The sequence below is a fragment of the Rhea pennata genome, chromosome 8 (assembly GCF_028389875.1).
Source record: "Rhea pennata isolate bPtePen1 chromosome 8, bPtePen1.pri, whole genome shotgun sequence".
Classification (NCBI taxonomy): Eukaryota; Metazoa; Chordata; class Aves; order Rheiformes; family Rheidae; genus Rhea; species Rhea pennata.
This window is the reverse complement of record NC_084670.1, coordinates 33,491,654-33,509,185: the sequence shown is the minus strand read 5'-3', so window position 1 is coordinate 33,509,185 and position 17,532 is coordinate 33,491,654. Positions and strand designations below refer to the sequence as shown.

At 36.2% G+C, this 17,532-nt stretch overlaps 1 protein-coding gene across 5 annotated transcripts in view; it reads left to right on the top strand.

Annotated features, from left to right (window-relative positions):
* Nucleotides 1-17,532, top strand: part of TPR (translocated promoter region, nuclear basket protein) — a 41,823-nt gene that overhangs the window by 21,168 nt on the left and 3,123 nt on the right. For 2 of the 5 annotated variants that reach the window (XM_062581946.1, XM_062581943.1), the window contains exons 29-49: nt 282-413; nt 709-839; nt 1,149-1,359; nt 1,722-1,868; nt 2,230-2,428; nt 3,047-3,252; nt 4,036-4,097; nt 4,700-4,908; nt 5,213-5,485; nt 6,293-6,441; nt 7,331-7,414; nt 8,764-8,964; nt 9,645-9,776; nt 10,299-10,389; nt 10,857-11,041; nt 12,153-12,221; nt 13,256-13,350; nt 14,027-14,133; nt 14,942-15,037; nt 15,238-15,394; nt 17,093-17,211. In XM_062581946.1, the coding sequence (XP_062437930.1) occupies nt 282-413; nt 709-839; nt 1,149-1,359; nt 1,722-1,868; nt 2,230-2,428; nt 3,047-3,252; nt 4,036-4,097; nt 4,700-4,908; nt 5,213-5,485; nt 6,293-6,441; nt 7,331-7,414; nt 8,764-8,964; nt 9,645-9,776; nt 10,299-10,389; nt 10,857-11,041; nt 12,153-12,221; nt 13,256-13,350; nt 14,027-14,133; nt 14,942-15,037; nt 15,238-15,394; nt 17,093-17,211 (3,055 nt within the window). Of the gene's footprint in view, nt 1-281; nt 414-708; nt 840-1,148; nt 1,360-1,721; nt 1,869-2,229; nt 2,429-3,046; nt 3,253-4,035; nt 4,098-4,699; nt 4,909-5,212; nt 5,486-6,292; nt 6,442-7,330; nt 7,415-8,763; nt 8,965-9,644; nt 9,777-10,298; nt 10,390-10,856; nt 11,042-12,152; nt 12,222-13,255; nt 13,351-14,026; nt 14,134-14,941; nt 15,038-15,191; nt 15,395-17,092; nt 17,212-17,532 lie in introns of those variants that run through there. The other 3 variants (XM_062581945.1, XM_062581944.1, XM_062581947.1) reach the window with 3 other exon arrangements.

Genomic DNA, 17,532 nt, shown 5'->3' with positions numbered 1-17,532 from the left:
CCAAGGGAACCTGAGATTGTTAAATCATGCCTTTAATTTTATCTGTAAGATCATCCCCCATTTTCACTCCTGTTCCCTCTCCCTTATCCCCACAGTCTGATAAGAGGCTGAGTTGGAATAAGAGAAGCTTTATCTTGACTTTTGGAGTTTTGGGGGTTTTAGTGGGTTTTTTGTGTCTGTTCTGTTTACCATTGTTGTTCTAGACCAACCAAGGTCCATGTCCTACAGGCCCAGAGGATCCAGAGAGTTGATGTATTTTAAATCCCAGTTATATTTTTCAGGTACGCAAGCTGGAGGCAGACATCCTGCCTCTACAGGAGTCTAATGCTGAGCTGAGTGAGAAAAGCGGAATGTTGCAGGCAGAGAAAAAGCTGTTGGAAGAAGATGTCAAACGCTGGAAAGCCCGGACCCAGGTGGGAAATGCATCTTTTCAAAGAAGATGTTTTAAAAGAAAGAATTTGAATACAGGAAAGACTTAAATCATTCCCTGAAATGTGACAGAAATCTGGGAAATGCATTTGAATTATGAAACACTGGTATCTGTGCAGCTTTAAAACCTGCATTCGTGAGTGTAAAAAGGGGTAGCCTAATCTCATGCGTGGTCCGTATCAAAGTGCAAAAGCAGTAGTCTCCAACTTGGTGAGATTTTTCTATGTATAACTGTGTAATCATCTTATGAAAGTGCACACTATTTTCTAAATCTTTCAGCATTTATTGAGTCAACAGAAGGACACTGATCTTGAAGAATATCGGAAGCTACTCTCAGAGAAAGAGGCAAATACCAAGCGAATACAACAAATGAGTGAAGAAACAGGCAGGCTAAAAGCAGAAATAGCCAGGTATAGTAGAAGCAACTCAGTAAAAAGTTGTGTGCAAAGCATAGTATTTAAAATAAAGTTCCATCTAGAAATGTAAATTCTAAACTGTCCTCATGTGAATGTAAAGTCTTTGGTAATTTTACTCTAGCTTGATAATATACACCAAAAAAAATAGTTGCACTTGTATTTTAAAATACATTGCAAAATGCTAGAAAACATCATTCACTGTAGGTATTGCCTGTGATACGAGATAAATGAGTAATGTTGAGATGTTTGAGGTGATAATCAGTGCATTTCACTTCTGTGTTCCTCCAATCTCTTGGAATTTAGAGCTAATGCATCCTTGACTACAAGCCAGAATCTTGTTCAAAACTTGAAGGATGAAGTAACAAAAATAAGAACAGAAAAGGACACGTTGCAGAAAGAATTAGATGTTAAAGTGGCAGACATACAAGAAAAAGTGAAAACTATAACACAGGTCAAGAAAATTGGACGCAGGTACAAGACGCAATATGAGGAGCTGAAGGCACAACATGATAAGGTAGAAATATTTTTTTCTTTGTTTGAAAACAAATTCAAATGTACGTTTTCATTTAGACTCGTGCACAATACAGTTATTGATCTTCACGTTCCTTAATTTAGTATTGGATAGGTACTTACCAAAGAGAGAAGCAGAAAATAACACCACTTGTTCTGCTATTAGCTTAGAAACTACCTCAAAGCATGAGCTGCGTGTTGTTCAATACTTTGCAGCGTTCTTAATAGAACTTCAGAATTCACTGGAATTTTCTGTTTTTCCCAGAACTTTTTAAATGATGGGTTTGTGTGCTAAAGCAACTTGTGAGAGGGATGATATTCTAATCTGGTACTACCCTTTCTCCTGATAACACTTGCGTGTTTCAGCTGGTTGCCGAGGCATCAACTCAGTCTTTCACAGAACAGCAAGAAGAGCAAGTTTCTGCTCAGGAGGTACAAGAGCTGAAAGACTCTCTCAGTCAAACTGAAGGGAAGATAAAGGCTTTCGAGAATCATGTTGAAAGTTTACAAAAGGTAAGAACAGAGCAAACAGTTTCAGAGTACTGTACTCCACTGCAATCATAAAGGCATCAATGTGAAGAATGTGCATGCGTGTGTGTGTGTGTGTGTGCGTGTCTACACGCAGAAATACGTGAGGTGACCCAGCTGTACCTCTACCTGGTCAGGAAAGGTCAGACATTTCTTCTAAGGAACAAGATGTGACATACTAAATACAGGATTAAAAACAAATTTAATAAGTGAAAAAGAATGCTCTGCGCCCCACTATTGCGTTCAGAGGAGTGAATTCCTTTATTACTAGGTTCTTGAAGCTCATTAGGCTGTTTGTTGAACTAGCTGGTCATGTTCAATGGCTGTGTTATGTTGCTATCTTTAGACCGTAGCAGAGAAAGAAACTGAAGCTAGAAATCTTCAGGAGCAGGTATCACAGCTGCAGTCGGAACTTGCTCGTTTTCATCAAGATCTACAAGAGAGGACTACACAGGAAGAACAGCTCAGGCAACAGATCACTGAGAAGGAAGAGAAAACTAGGAAGACTCTACTTGCGGCCAAGCAGAAAATTGCACAGTTAGCTGGTATCGTACATATATATTTTTTTCGATCCTTTTTTTTCCTTCTGTTTCAGTGTTTGATTATTTGTGTGGAAAAGCATCCAGGATGAAAGTGTCTCAGACAGGATTCTTGGGAAAACTTGGCCTATTTTATATTTTACTTTAAAACTTTTTAAAATTACTACTGGAAAAACTGGCCGTACATTGTGGGAAGCAAAGTTTTGATCAAATTTTGGCCTGTCAAAAGTGATAACTTTTTGGCCCTTTGTTTGGTTAGAGGCAATTTACCCTACTAATACTCAGGTATTTCTCCCTTTCCCTCTTACCTCTCCAGAGTGTAAAAAGTGCAAAACACATTCCTAGCAACGCCAAATAAAAGTAGAGGAAGTAATGGTGGCACAAGAACCTGCTGAAAACATCTTGTTCCTTTTGACTATGTGACTTCTTTTTATATTCAATGGCAGTTAAATTAAAAGTTAATTAAAATGTAAATTAAAATGTTCTCCAAGAGCTGCTTCTGTAGCTTAACTTTTGTAGGATTTTCAGAATACTTCAGTAACGTATAAAAGAGAAAAGCATTGAACATGCAGAGACTTAGGCAGTTTTACAGTGACAGGATAGAATTCTTTGCCACTTAATTAGGTACAAAAGAACAGCTAACAAAAGAAAATGAGGAGTGGAAGCAAAAGAGCAGCTCATTAGAAGAGCAGAAGACCGAACTGGAGGTGCGGATGAGTGCACTCAAATCACAGTATGAGGGTCGAATCTGCCGCCTGGAAAGAGAGCTCAGAGAGCAGCAAGAGCGACACCATGAACAGAGAGATGAGCCGACTGAATCTACAAATAAGGTACAAAATCCTTTGTGCTAGCTGAGGAGAGGAAATAAACAGCTCATGTTTGTCTTATAGCTGAACTAGAACAGCTCCAGTATTAACAGCACTGTCGTGTGTGTGTGTGTGTTAATTAATTACTCAAGACTATTTTCCATGAAGTTGTTTTTAGTTAAACTATTCTGTCCTAAATAGCAGATAGAAATTCCTGTCACAGGACTTCTAGCCTTTAAAAAATTGTAATAATGAGCCCAACAAACTACATTATTTGATTTCTATTGGTTTTGGAAAGATAAATGAACTTCAATAAGGATTCAGAAATTAATTGAAAATTTGTTTCTTGCCAAATTCAAGTTTTCCACTGTTAACTAGAATACAGTTGTTTCATTCACTGTGCATTAGCAGATCAGCTATTTACCAGTTTATCTCTGTTCTCTGTATCTGCGTTTTTATACATACATTCAGTATAACTGGTTCTAGTTATTGTTGGTTTTAATGAGTGTCTTGGTAGCTTCAGAAGATAGCTGAGAAAACAGTTAGCTGGTTTAAATAGTTGGTATGTTGGACCAGTATGGTGGTGTGTTGTTTTTTTGTGGGGGGGGGACGGGAAGGGGAAGAGGCATGTTTGAGGAATTTACAGTAACCATGGAGTCTGACTAGGTATGGTGACAAAACTGTTGTAGAAACAATTGTAAATGAAAAGATTTTCTCACCAATTTTCTCACCTATATTAGTTTCTTAGAATTACATGGCACAATGCTTGTTGTGGGACATGTTTCTTATACGCTTCTTACTCTGTAGGTTCCAGAACAGCAGAGGCAAATCTCACTCAAATCTACTCCAGCTTCAGGTGAAAGAGGAATGTGAGTTGAAGAGTTTGGAGTTTTTGAAGTGTGTCTGGGTTTTGGGTTTTTTTTTTTTTTTTTTTTTTTTTTTTTTCTTTTTTTCTGGGGGGAGAGAGGTGTTCTTTTAGCAAAGTACTGGCCTTTGCGTAATTTTTTCTTAAGCAACTTCAAAGATACAACTGACATTATTATGTCATATTAACCACAAGGAACATGATGCTTGAAAAATTTAAAAAAGCTTTAAGACACTTAGTTTAAGTCTCAAACGAGATCATGTTGCTCCATACTGAGGGTGGAACAGTTATCTTTAAGATGTATCCTTTTATTCATTAATACTACTGCTTGGATAGTCAGTAGATCTAGATACAGCTTTCTAGTTGATTACCTTGTAATAAAGCCATCAAAACTCTAAGCTGAGCAAAATGTTACTGATGACAAAATGGGTTAATTTTTTACTGTATGTAAATCCTAGAAGACAGCTGTTTGTTGTGCTGTTGACAAGTTTTTAAATATGAAACCGCTTAAAAATTAGTATTGAGGCTATGATAAAACAGTTAAATTTGATACTTAACAAATTTACTTTTTGCACTAGCATAATGAAACTAGTATCCTGTTTTCAGTGCTAGCACTTCAGATCCACCAACAGCAAATATTAAACCAACCCCTGTTGTGTCAACTCCAAGTAAAGTGACTGCAGCTGCAATAGCTGGGAATAAGTCTACTCCAAGAGCCAGTATCCGTCCAATGGTTACTCCTGCTACAGTTACTAATCCTACCACTACTCCAACAGCCACAGTTATGCCTACAACACAGGTGGAGACCCAGGAAGGTGAGCATTTTAGTATTGTACAGGGATCAACTGTAATCATAATTATTACTTTCCCTTGAAATCTCACTAATTAGTAGTTAAAAAGTATTTCAAGTACTTTCATTGTCCCTGAATCTCGTGAGTATTGCACTTTTGTGAGAACTTCTTTTGCCACAAAGTTATTTATTCTTCAGCTGAAGGCAGGGTTAAGCCAAAGGGGATGTGTTACACTGAATCTGCCTGTTTAGTGCATTCTGAAATCAAGAATGTGAACTGTGGCTAGGTAATTTGAAGACAATTGAATGTTTTATTGTTTGCTTTTCAGCTATGCAATCAGAAGGACCTGTGGAGCACGTTCCAGTCTTTGGAAGCACTAGTGGATCTGTGCGTTCCACCAGTCCTAATGTTCAGACATCTCTCTCTCAGCCCATCTTGACTGTTCAGCAGCAGACTCAAGCAACTGCTTTTGTACAGCCCACTCAGCAAAGTCATGCTCAGATTGAGCCTGCAAATCAGGAGCCTTCACCTGCCATTGTAGAAGTTGTGCAGAGCTCTCAAATAGAGAGGCCCTCCACTTCCACAGCAGTGTTTGGTACAGGTTGGTTTTATTTTATAGGCCTGCCTTTCTGAGTAGTTGCTTTTGAGTAGCTCCCTTTTGGACCCTTGTCAAATCAAGCCTAACTGCACATTAGCAAAGGAATTTGTTCATGTGAATTAATTTCGCCTAATTTATTTCATACCTTTCAAATTTTTAAGAGTAGGCTTTCTCTCTTGAACCTTCAGAAGTACTATCCTTGAAATGCCATTGCCATTGTGTACCTTAAAGTAGGAAATAAAAACAGATGGATGTTTGTTTCTATTCAGAGCAACTTTGGGGTTTAATTCATTAAACCATGGTGGTCCTTTTTCCATGATACTGTTGGAGCAAAGTTAAGTTTCAGTTAAGAGTCAAGAGCTACTTCAGAGTATAAAATACAGAGAATACTACTAAAGGTACTCTGTGTGATTCCTCCACATGTTTGCCCCATATAATGTAGATTCTGATTTAGAACATTTATTCCTCAAAATACACTTTTGTTAACTGCTTGCTTCCCAGCTGATAATCCGTTAACTTTTAGGAGCACTTGTCAGAAGCAAGGTGTTGGGAAATGTACTTTAATTGTACCTGAAGCTCACAGTTGGGTTTGATTATTTGATAAATCTAGGTCCAAGAACATAAGACTGTACCAAAGGGACTAATGTTTTCATGTCTCCAAGAAATAGTGCAAGAGTATTCTATCTGATTTCATTTGTCATCCTTGAATGCAGGAAAGGAGACAGTCTACCAGAGTAAAATTATAAAGCAAAAAATCAAAGGTTTGGAAATTTGTAATTCTCCTGAAAATAACTGAGAGGGTCTTTCAAGTTTCAGCTACCCCAAGTTCTTCACTGTCTAAACGTCCACGAGAGGAAGAGGAGGATAACACTGTAGAAAACTCGGACCAAATTTCAGAGGAAACAGTGGATGTACCTCTTCCAAAGAAACTTAGAAGCATACAGAGAGTTGGACCTGAGGTTTGTAAGAATATAAAATGCAATTATATAACCTGGGTCTTTGGAAGATTTTAATTAGAAAAGAGAGCATGCTACTTCAGAGCAGATGACTTTAATTTTTATTGTGATTCTTTTAACGTACCCATGAAGGAAGCAAGTAAGTTTCAGTATCAGAAGGGCAGAAATGATACTAGTTATGCTGAGCAATGCAAATGTTAGTGAGCTACAGTGTGGATGGAGAGAGAGGGCCATATCCTGACCTTCTGGAGGATGAAGTTTAACTATTTTAGGAGTGGTCTGGAAGGTTGTATCTACAGTGATTCTGGAGTAAAATACAGTGTACTGAAAATCACGCCAAGAAAGCAAAGATGTGATGTTTCATGGAAAAGTTGAGATGAGATGCACATGAAATATTGGTGTGAGGGAATTGTTGGAATATCTCTGGAAAAAAGATTGAACTCAAGGCGGGGACCTCAGAGCAGAGAACTTGTGAAAAAAATGTTAAGGAGATCAAAGGTGTTTGCTTAACTGTGGAAAGAGAGGGAAGGCACCTAAGATAAAGGAAGGGGAGAAGATTGTAAGATGATTTCACTTAATTAGTGAGAGGATAGAGACAGAATGGGAAACCTTGAGGTTTTTTTGTCCTGAAAAGATGTAGAGTCACTGAGGAGAATAGTTCAGTGGACTGGAAGTATGGAAATTTTATTTCTCAAGGACAGAGAAATCTGAGGTACGTTGGTGATGGATTAAATAAAAGCACAGCTAAGGAATAATAGTAAAGGGAGAGCAAAATGTTTTCTGTGATCTTTGTGGGAAAAGAGGACCTTTTTTAAAAAATCTCAAACATTTTAAAATAATCAAGCTTTAGGACCAATAATATGTTTTAAATAAGAAAAGCATGCTCTTTCAGGAGGAAGTGGCAGCAGAAGAGAGCACTGATGGTGAAGTAGAAGCTCAGACATACAACCAAGACTCACAAGACTCCATTGGAGAAGTAAGCAGATTTAAAAGGAGAAAAATCTTAATTACAGCCAAAATAACTATCATCTTTTTTTTTTCCAAATTTTTAAATTTGTTGGAAGTGAAATTTCAAATCTAAACTTGTACGTTTTTAATGGAAAGCAATTATAACTTAGGGTTAGTATAGGTTTAGACTTGCTATGTTCAAGGATAGATACTCATTTTTTTACTGAACTCTACATGTGTCTATGTGAATAATACTCATCATGTTTATGAAGCTTTGCTTTTTTTGATGTGCAATGTGGTGTTTTAATCATCTTTAGTGTCATTAACTCCAGTTGCATATAGTGAAAATGAAATGTAGAGATGAACTGAGTCACATTCTTAAAATGGAATTGGAGACTTTGGTTCTTTGCTTTTGCTTTTTGGAGAGGTTTGACAAATCCTTGAGCAGCCTTTGTATTATATAGGTCGCTGTGTAAGATAAATGAAGGAAAAATTTTTCTAGATCTGTAAACTGCGCATTGTAGCTGTTTCAGGAAAGCCAAATGTTTGACCTGTGAAATAAGTGGAAAAAATGGTGTTTAATCTCCTTTCATCTCAGAAACAAGTAAAAATTCTGATACGTCTCTGACGTGACAAAACCCCATATTGACTCAGAATTTATTTTCTCTAAGCAATGCTGGGTACTGAGTCTTTGGTCCATCGTTTTTCCCTCATAATGTTTACATATTTGAAAGGTATTTAAAAGATGTTTATCCTGCATTAAATCCTAGCTTGTTGCCCTCTATTCCACAGGTATCTTTAAACTGTCTTTAGTTAACTGCTCTAGAACTCAGTGTGATTATTTAAATCTAGTTGGTGCTGCTGCTAGACAACTATTTGTAACGTTGAAGTGACTTATTCAGAAAACAGAACCTAGCTGTCTTATCTAAACCAAAAGTCTTGAGTGCTGCAATACATAAGTGAATCCTGGTGTTAAAACCCTAAGCTGTCAGAGATGCTCAGTTTATCTGTACATGTCTGTTGTACAGTTTTCAGTGCTAGTTCATTGGTTATCCCAAATGGATAAACATTCAGATAGCAGTTTTTTTATAGGTGTGCATTCAAATATATCATATATGAGGACAGCATCTCTCTTGTAAGTGTGATGGCATCCATCTCAAATCAGGTGTGGAAGTGAAGCACAAAAAAATAGGTGTACTTGTGTTATACAGCAGGTCTGTAGAGCTTCCATTCGATCAAGGTTTAGAGCCGGGGTGGAAATAGGAAGGTCTTAGAACCAGAATGAAAATCATTTTCATAATGACAATTTTTAGATATATATATGGTTCATTTCTCTTTGTTTCCTTTTTTTTTTTTTTTTTTTTTAATCTTTTACAGGGTGTTACACAGGGAGAGTATGCTCCCATGGAGGATAGTGAAGAAACTTCTCAGTCTATCCCAATAGATCTTGGACCACTTCAGTCAGATCAACAGAATACTTCTTCATCTCAGGATGGTCAGTCCAAGAGAGATGATGTCATTGTAATTGATAGTGATGATGAAGATGATGATGATGAAGAAAATGAAGGCGAGCAAGAAGTATGTATATTATGGAATTACTTTATTTATAACCTTAATCTTTGATCAGATATATATCTCATCTTGCAGGACTAGCGTGTTTCAAAATTATCTTTTTGACTCTATAAATACTGTTTTTATTTATGTAGTTTATTAGTTCTGGTGTTTTGAAGATGCTAGTTAATTCAGCTTGGTTTTGAACAATAATAAAATTCCAGAACTCCTCTAGTCCATTTATGAATATTCAACATACAATTTTTTAAAGCTTTTTAAGCTTAATTTATTTAATTTTAGATTAACCGAAAATGGTATTCAGCATATTTGGTATTGCCATTAAATATTTTAAGTTCTGCAACTATCAGTAACTCAGCTGTATTCTTACAATGGTCCTATGTTCTCATCAGTATCCCAATCACTGCACACTTACAGTGTGAAGCAAGCATGTTTTAATTCATTGCTATGCAACCTTTTCTATACCAAAGACTTGTCAGTGTGCATTAATCCGGATAACAACAACTTGAACCTTATACCTAGCGCAACATTTGCACCATTAGGAATCTAAAAATATGTATGCACACTCAATAATAGTGAATGTCTTCAGAAAGAGATCCACAGAGGAAGGTGGTCTTTGAACCCTACTGTAAAGTGATTATACTACCCTTTGAGGACTTCCTTAAGGCTATGTTATGGTATTTTCTTAGGACTATGAGGACGAGGAAGAGGAAGATGAGGACGATGATGAAGACACAGGGATGGGAGATGAAGGTGATGACAGTAACGAAGGAACTGGTAGTGCTGATGGTAATGATGGATATGAAGCAGATGATGCTGAGGTGAGACTTCTACCTTTTTATAGCTCGTTAAATTTCTTGGAAGAAATTGGGTTTGTAACACATCTGTAAATACTTGCATACTTGAAAATCTTAATATGAAGTCATCCCAGAAAATCGAAGATGCTGGTATTTAACAATAGTTTGTATTGTAACTGTCTTTCTTACAGAAAGAAGAAAAATCAATTCTGAATATGTAAGAGGGCTGAATAAAAATGCAAAGTATGGGAGCCTACATGAAATGTAGTAGATAAAAAGCTAGTAAGGCAGTTTCAGCAAAAGCTGGATATTTCATTAAAAACTGTCTATTATACTATACTAAAGCTACATTGTTCAGATTTATGGATGTACTCAAACACAAAATTTTTGAAAATTCATATAGTTGTCTACACTGATGTAACTTTGTAGATACTTGCATGAATATCTTATGGTTACTTTTTGAATACTTGTTTACTGCTTTTATATTCTCTTTGTGGCCTAAGAGGTGTTTGCTACTGTTTCACAGTATATTTATATGGTTTCTAGGGTGCTGATGGTACAGATCCCGGAACAGAAACTGAGGAGAGCATGGGAGGAGGTGAAAGCAACCAGAGGGCAGCAGATTCTCAGAACAGTGGTATGGTAATCCATGTTTCTTCAAAGACTCTATCTGTGAAGGGGAAAACATACAAGCTGTTTTGCATAAGAGTTTAAGGTGAAATTTAAATGACCATTTTAACTTGACCATAGATTCTTCTGAGATGTGATCTGTTGAGTATCCCTAAATATATTCTGCATTCGTTTGAAATCCTTAAAACCTCTGTCTGCTATTAAAGCTGCTGTTGATGGTTGAGTATATTAATCTCTCTTTTCTGAATCGGTGTTTGAATAATCAGTAGCCTGTTTTGGTGCTATGGTTGACTTACCTGACACAGACTCTTTCAAATGATTTTAAGTAACAGTACTGAGCTGTCCCCACTTTTGCAAGGATAAAAATGCCTGTTTGAGTATGGTAGCAAAATTTGAAGATTTGCCTTCATATTTTCAACTCAGTAACATTTTGGAGGGCATAGACTTACTGCTCTGTACTTTTTTCTGTTTTAGGTGAAGGGAGTACAAGCGCTGCAGAGTCCACTTTTCCTCATGAAAGTTCAAGAGAACAGCAGCCATCATCTGCCTCGGAGCGGCAGGCCCCTCGACCTCCACAGTCGCCACGCAGACCACCACATCCGTTGCCCCCACGACTAACTATTCATGCTCCTCCACAAGAACTGGGTCCCCCAGTACAGGTATAAAAAGCCTCTTGCAGTTCAGAAGGCTGTACAAAAAGTTTACCATGTGGTTTCTTCTAAATACGAAAACTCTGGTGTTAAAGTACACTGCATCCTGTAAAAAGAGAGTATTTTTGTAATATTCTGTGTGTGAGATTGTGCTTTACTGTTAACTTGTTCTGAGGCCTGGGGCCTCTGCTTATGTATCCTATCCTCAGTAGAAAATTGAATAAAATAGTAATGGTAAGTGCACTTACCCAGAATTTAAACCAACTTGATTATCTTTCATGGTTAGGCCTAGCAGCAGGTATGAGATATGGGTAGCTGCTCTTATGATCTATCCTTTAAAAAGGTATGATGATGTGCTGAGCAGTGTTGTACACCTCCATTGACTTTACAGCACATGAACCTACATGAAGCAGGGAAGAGAAGACTATCCTGTAAGCTGGAGAGTTGTTGTGGCTGTTACTTAACAGCTGATATCTTCTTTATCACTCCTACTGCCATGTGCCAGCACCTTGAGCAGAATATCAGTGCTGCAGATGAAAGGAAGAGCAAAGCCACTGTATAGTAAAAGGCATAAGTTTAAAGTTGATTCTACCTCTTGAGTGAGAGTAGGGAGTTCATGAAGGTCAACTTAATGTGTTTTAGCTTACCCAGTTACAACTATGGCCTTTTATTTTGTCTTGCAAGAATACAGTTGTTAAAAATGTACTTCTTTTCTAAAGATCATTTTAGATGTTATGAAATACATCCAAAATCAGGAGTCTTTCCACACAGTTAAACTGTTTATTTAAACTGCTTTAAAATGAATTTTGATAAATGAACCATTTAAATTTAAATACTTGCTAATATTTACATATTCTTTCTCTTCTTTATCGTGGAAGCAGTGTTTAAACAACACGTTAGTTCCCTCTTTTCTTTTTCTTCATTTATACTTAATTTTTGTAAAACAACATCTTCCAACTTACTTGGGATGACTTTAAATATAGGAATGAAGGGCACACTGAAATATAGCTGTTATGGTTTTCCTCATTTAGTTTCTGTACTTGGTGCTATTTAAAAAAATTATGTTATTAGAACTCCATACAAGCATTTATACTATTGCATTTTTTCTTTTACTATAAAGAGAATCCAGATGACTCGAAGACAGTCAGTGGGACGTGGACTTCAGCTAACTCCTGGTATAGGTGGGATGGTAAGTATATGAAAGCCTGCTACTAAAAAATCAGCATTAAGGGAGCATTTATGACTCTTGTTGTTTGATTTTTGTTTGTTTGCTTGCTTTTCATATAAGGCAGGCAAATAACTTCAGGGGGTAGAGAGTGGATATATAAAATATATCTATTTTCCAAAAAAAAAAAAAAAAAAGAAGAAGAAGAAGTAACTGATCCTAAGGTAGCCGGGTTAATTCAGTTATGCTGTCTGTCTGTCTCCTTCAGCTAATTTTGAACCGTTCATCCAGTTTCAACCGAATTTGGCAGAAACAAATTGGAGGATGGACAAATGAGGGGAGAGAGGGAGACTGACTAAAAAGTATTCTGTCAAAGGCATCATCTTAGTTTTTTTTAGTTCTGCTTGGTTTGCATGTACCTGCCATTCAATTTCTGTTTGGACATGGGCTGAATACCTGTAGCTTCTTGCTCAAACAACAATCAAGCAGGTGGGAGGGAACATAGGGGTGTTTTGGAGATAAAGATTTGAAAGATAAAGGGAAGGGAGGAATGACTCATTGAAGGTGAGGGAAAAGGGAGGTGAGATTTCTTGTTGTGTAGGCAATATAGGAACAAAGGACCCAAGTCTATAGGGAACAGATAATTTGATTCGTGTTGTGGAAAAATTGCACATGGTGGGTACATTACAACAATCAAAGTTAAGAGATATGATTTCTATCTATATATCAATCAGTCATCCGAAGATGCCTTTGTAGTCAGCATGGAGATGTGGCACTTCCATGGTAAGATCATCTCAGCACAGAGTAGATGTCTAAAAATCCGCTAGATGTCTTGCAACCTGTGAGGTTTTGTTTGTTTGTTTGTTTGTTTTTTATTATTGCCTGTAAGGTGTTCTCTTCAGCTAGCTCAACTGGCTCAGATTTAGATGTCTAAAAGTTATAGAAGACTTTTTTTTTTTTCCTAGAGGATTTGGAAGAAGCAAACCAACTTTTAAATCAGCATGGTAGGAACCCAGAATACGTTATAGCCTCTCATCTCAGTCTTTTTTTTCTTCCAGCAGCAACACTTCTTTGATGATGAGGACAGAACAGTTCCAAGCACACCAACTCTTGTAGTACCACATCGTACAGATGGGTTTGCAGAAGCTATTCAGTAAGTAGTTAAAAAAAAAATAAAATAAAAAAAAAAAAAAAAAGCATTTTGACTTTGTTTTCTGTGGAATGAGGGTAAATTCTAATGAAATGAACTTGTGATTGGAGTAATGTGCTACATAGTATTATATCTATCAGTTGAAATTGTTTGAATTGTGTATCGTGAAAGTTTTCAACAAATTAGGTGGGAATTCATCTCCCATGTATTGTAACTTAAGTTAAGAAAATGATAATTTAAGTAAGAAAAGATTAAGCAGGGGGGACGAAGTTGGTTTTTTTTTTTTTTTTTTTTTTCCTGCTCCCACCCCCCCCAGCTAGGTTTTGCAGTATTAGTGCTACTGACTAGATGAAGTAGGAGAAGTTCATCTCTGTTTTTGGTGTTAGGAGAGTTCTGGGACATATTCCCCAATCCAGTTAAAATTGGGAATTCACAGGATGAATAAAAAAAAATTCTCCTCAGAATCATTTTACTGTTATGCAGTCCAGATAAGTTTTACTTATGCAGTTCAAATAAGTTTGAAATACTAATTGCCATTTAATTAGTAATAGCTTAGTTGTTTTCATAGTCATTATTAATTCATTTTGTCTGTAGTTCGTTCTCTTCTTTCAGTTGGAAAATTGCCCTTTTTCTGGTCATCAGAAAAATTTCAGAATCATCTAAGTCTTTGTTTCGATAGTTCCCCCCAGGTAGCTGGAGTTCCTAGATTCAGATTTGGACCCCCTGAAGACATGCCACAAACTAGTTCCAGCCACTCTGATCTTGGTCAGCTTGCATCACAAGGAGGTAAACATGTTCTATACTCCCTTTTCCATGGTTATGAAAGTAGCAACAACAAATTTTTGTCAAGAGGAGGTAACTTAATTTTGGGCACTTGTCACAGTGTGTAAACGTGCTTAACTAGCTGCTGTAACTTCTGTTAACTTCTGTGTGACCGTCAGCACAGAGAGACTGATGGAAAATGGAAAAGTTTTTTCCTTCAGGCTGCTAGAATTCCATTTGTAACATGATTTAAAATGTGAAGTGCCTTTTGTGTCAGCAACAGGCTTGTGAACTGGAGAAGTGTAGTTAGCTGAAACTTTATACAGGGCAGATTGCCTGATGGGCTGGAGAAAGTTCATTCAAGCAGAATTATAAATATTGGAAGAATAGCTTTTTACTCTAGTTCTCTTGTTGATTATAGCTTTTCTGTAGTAAAATAATAGGGGAAAACAGGAAATGCAAATAAGTCTTTGGGGTAAAGGTTACCTGCTAAGAAAAGGCCAGGCTTTGTCTTTGTCTTTGCTGTTGTCCTGAGTCAATCCCTGTCCCTTGCATCCCTGTCAGCATGAAAAGGTTGATTTAATTTTTGAGGAAAGCTCACAACACAGTAATGGGGTAAGGGAAAGACTATAAGTAAAATGAGTAGTGGTATTTTCATCAAGGGTTTACCTTACAGCAAATTGTAATTCACTATGGCAGTAAGCTTAAAAGCTATTATAATGCCTAAAAATCTCTCTATTTAAACATAAAGTACTCAATTTCATCAGGTATGTAGAAGGAGGTTTGCTTTAACTGGCCATTTTAATTGTCATTAAAACCTTGTGTATTGTAGGTTTAGGAATGTACGAAACCCCGCTGTTCCTTGCTCACGAGGAAGAATCAGGTGGTCGTAGTGTTCCAACAACACCATTGCAAGTAGCAGCACCAGGTGAGTGGAAGAAACCTTGCAGGATGATGTAAAGATTGGAAGCCTCAATTTTGCAGAACAGAATTAAAATAGTTATCACACTGCTTATTGGTAGGGCGAGAATATTCCTATTGCCCTTTCCCTGATAAGCCTAAAATGTCTTTATTTCCTTTAGGAAGTACAAAATAACTCCATGTGTATTAACTGTCTTGTCTATATAGTGACAGTTTTTACTGAAAGTACATCAGCTGATGCTTCAGAACATGCTTCCCAGTCCGTTCCAATGGTTACGACTTCTACTGGCAATCTGTCCACAACTACAGAACCTGGAGTGGGTGATGATGGGGATGAAGTTTTTGCAGAGGCAGAATCTGAAGGGTAAACTATGACTTGATTGGTTGACTGAGACTTACTGTCATGTTAGTTTTAATTGTAATGGCTTTTTATCCAAATATGCCTGTAATCCATCAAGTTTTAATTTAACGTGTTCTGGAAGGAAGGACAGCTTAACCAGGATTTAGTATAATATATATTATATAATAATAGAATATATATTTTTTATATATAAATATATATATAAAATAATATAATATGTATAATAATAATATTTATATTATATAATAATATTTGTCTTTTTCTTCTAAAAACTAAGTTTTCTTGTGATAATTTAATATAGCTAATATTAAAGTCAACTGATTTTTTAAAAAACTATTGGTTCAAACTGTAAAAGACACTGTAATAGTCAAATATTGAAGATTAAAGCCCCAATTTGAAGGACTGTTTGTAGAATAAAGGCTAAAGCATTCCATTTTGTGAGTTAAGAAGAATCACTCATTATAAAGCAAGCATATATACTTACATCATTGACTTAAGGCAGTGGAAATACAAAAATAAAACAGAAGAAAGGGGAAATAAGTAAGAAGTTCTTAAGAATTTGATAGACGAAAGATTTTGTCTCACACTTTGCCAGTGTGATTTTATATATATATATCTATATAAGATATATATATATATTTGTAGAAATTTTGTATTATGGTCAATTAGATTATGAATCTAAAAGGTATTTGGTTGTATTTTTATGATGTTTTCTGTTTTATGATTATTATTGCTTACATCATAATAAAAGATGTGTAGTTCACAATTTATCTAAATGTTTATCTGATGATTGTAGGAGTTTTAATCATAAGTAATTGAAATGTTCTTGCTGCAAATTAAATGTGTCATACGGTTTTCTTGATGTAGCTCCCACATGGATTACAGTGGTCTGACTGCACTGCACTTTTGAGTAGTTAGACTTTAGGATGAGTATTCTAATGTTAAGGCCTCAAGTTTGTTTTCTTACAAAATCATTGCATCCTTAGTGGAGTGGAAACATATTCATAGTGAAATTAAATGGTTCATGGAACAATCTAGTTGCAAATAGGCATTTTACTTGAAGAGGGAGTTGCTAGTGAAGTTCATGTATTTCCAACAACTTTAGTATCAGTTTTAGTTACCATCTTCTAATGGTAAGTTACGTAATGTATAATTTTCTTTTTTCCAGCACTATAATGCTCTAGTTGCCTTTTGACTCTGTTATATGATGTTAAAATATAGCTGTATTATGTCCTTTACTATCCTTTTATTGGCTTTTGAAGATCAAGAGTCCAAATAACTTAGGTATTGCACCAGTAAAGTGATTTTTAGGTATAGTCCCTCAGTGGTAATCCATCCCTTACTTCATTCTTTGATTGCCTAAGTATACAAACAATCATTTTTCTTCCAATTATTATTATTAACTAGCTTCTCTGACCTTCTCTGAGATGCAAGTATTATGCTGGTTATGCATTTTGAACTGGGCTGCATATCAAGGAAATTATATTGTTATTTACCTAAAAAACAGTTTATTCTCTATTCTTTCATAATTGAGACAGGGGAACAGGATAAAGGAGGACAAGGCCTATGAAAATTTTGAGGGAAAGACACTTGAATATATATATATATATTTCTGCACTAAAAAGCTTGTTTTGTTTTGTGGGCTTTTTTGACATTATGTGAGTATATTTATGTGTCTATTTTATTCTTTTCCTCTTACAGAATTACTTCAGAAGCTGGCCTAGAAATTGATAGCCAACAAGAAGAAGAATCTGTTCAAGCATCTGATGAGTCAGATCTTCCTTCTACTAGTCAAGATCCTCCTTCTAGTTCATCTGCAGGTACTGGTTTACTGCTGAAACAGGTTGTTTCTTGCCATTTGATTAAGCTTGGGAATTTTTGAACCAGTATCATGCACTGTTGATAGCAAAGATCTACAAAATAAGATAGCAAATCTTACTTAGAACTTAGGACAATAGCACAGTTATGTGCCTTAAGTCTTAATGGCAAATTTTACTTGGATGTCAGAAACTGGAGTAGGCTGTAGGAAGAACAATGCTTCCAGGAGCAAAAGTTACTTGATGCATTGATGATTCTGTCTACTGTTAATTTTGATGTCAAATTAAAAAATACTTTTTCATTCAATTAAGTTGTTAAAAGAC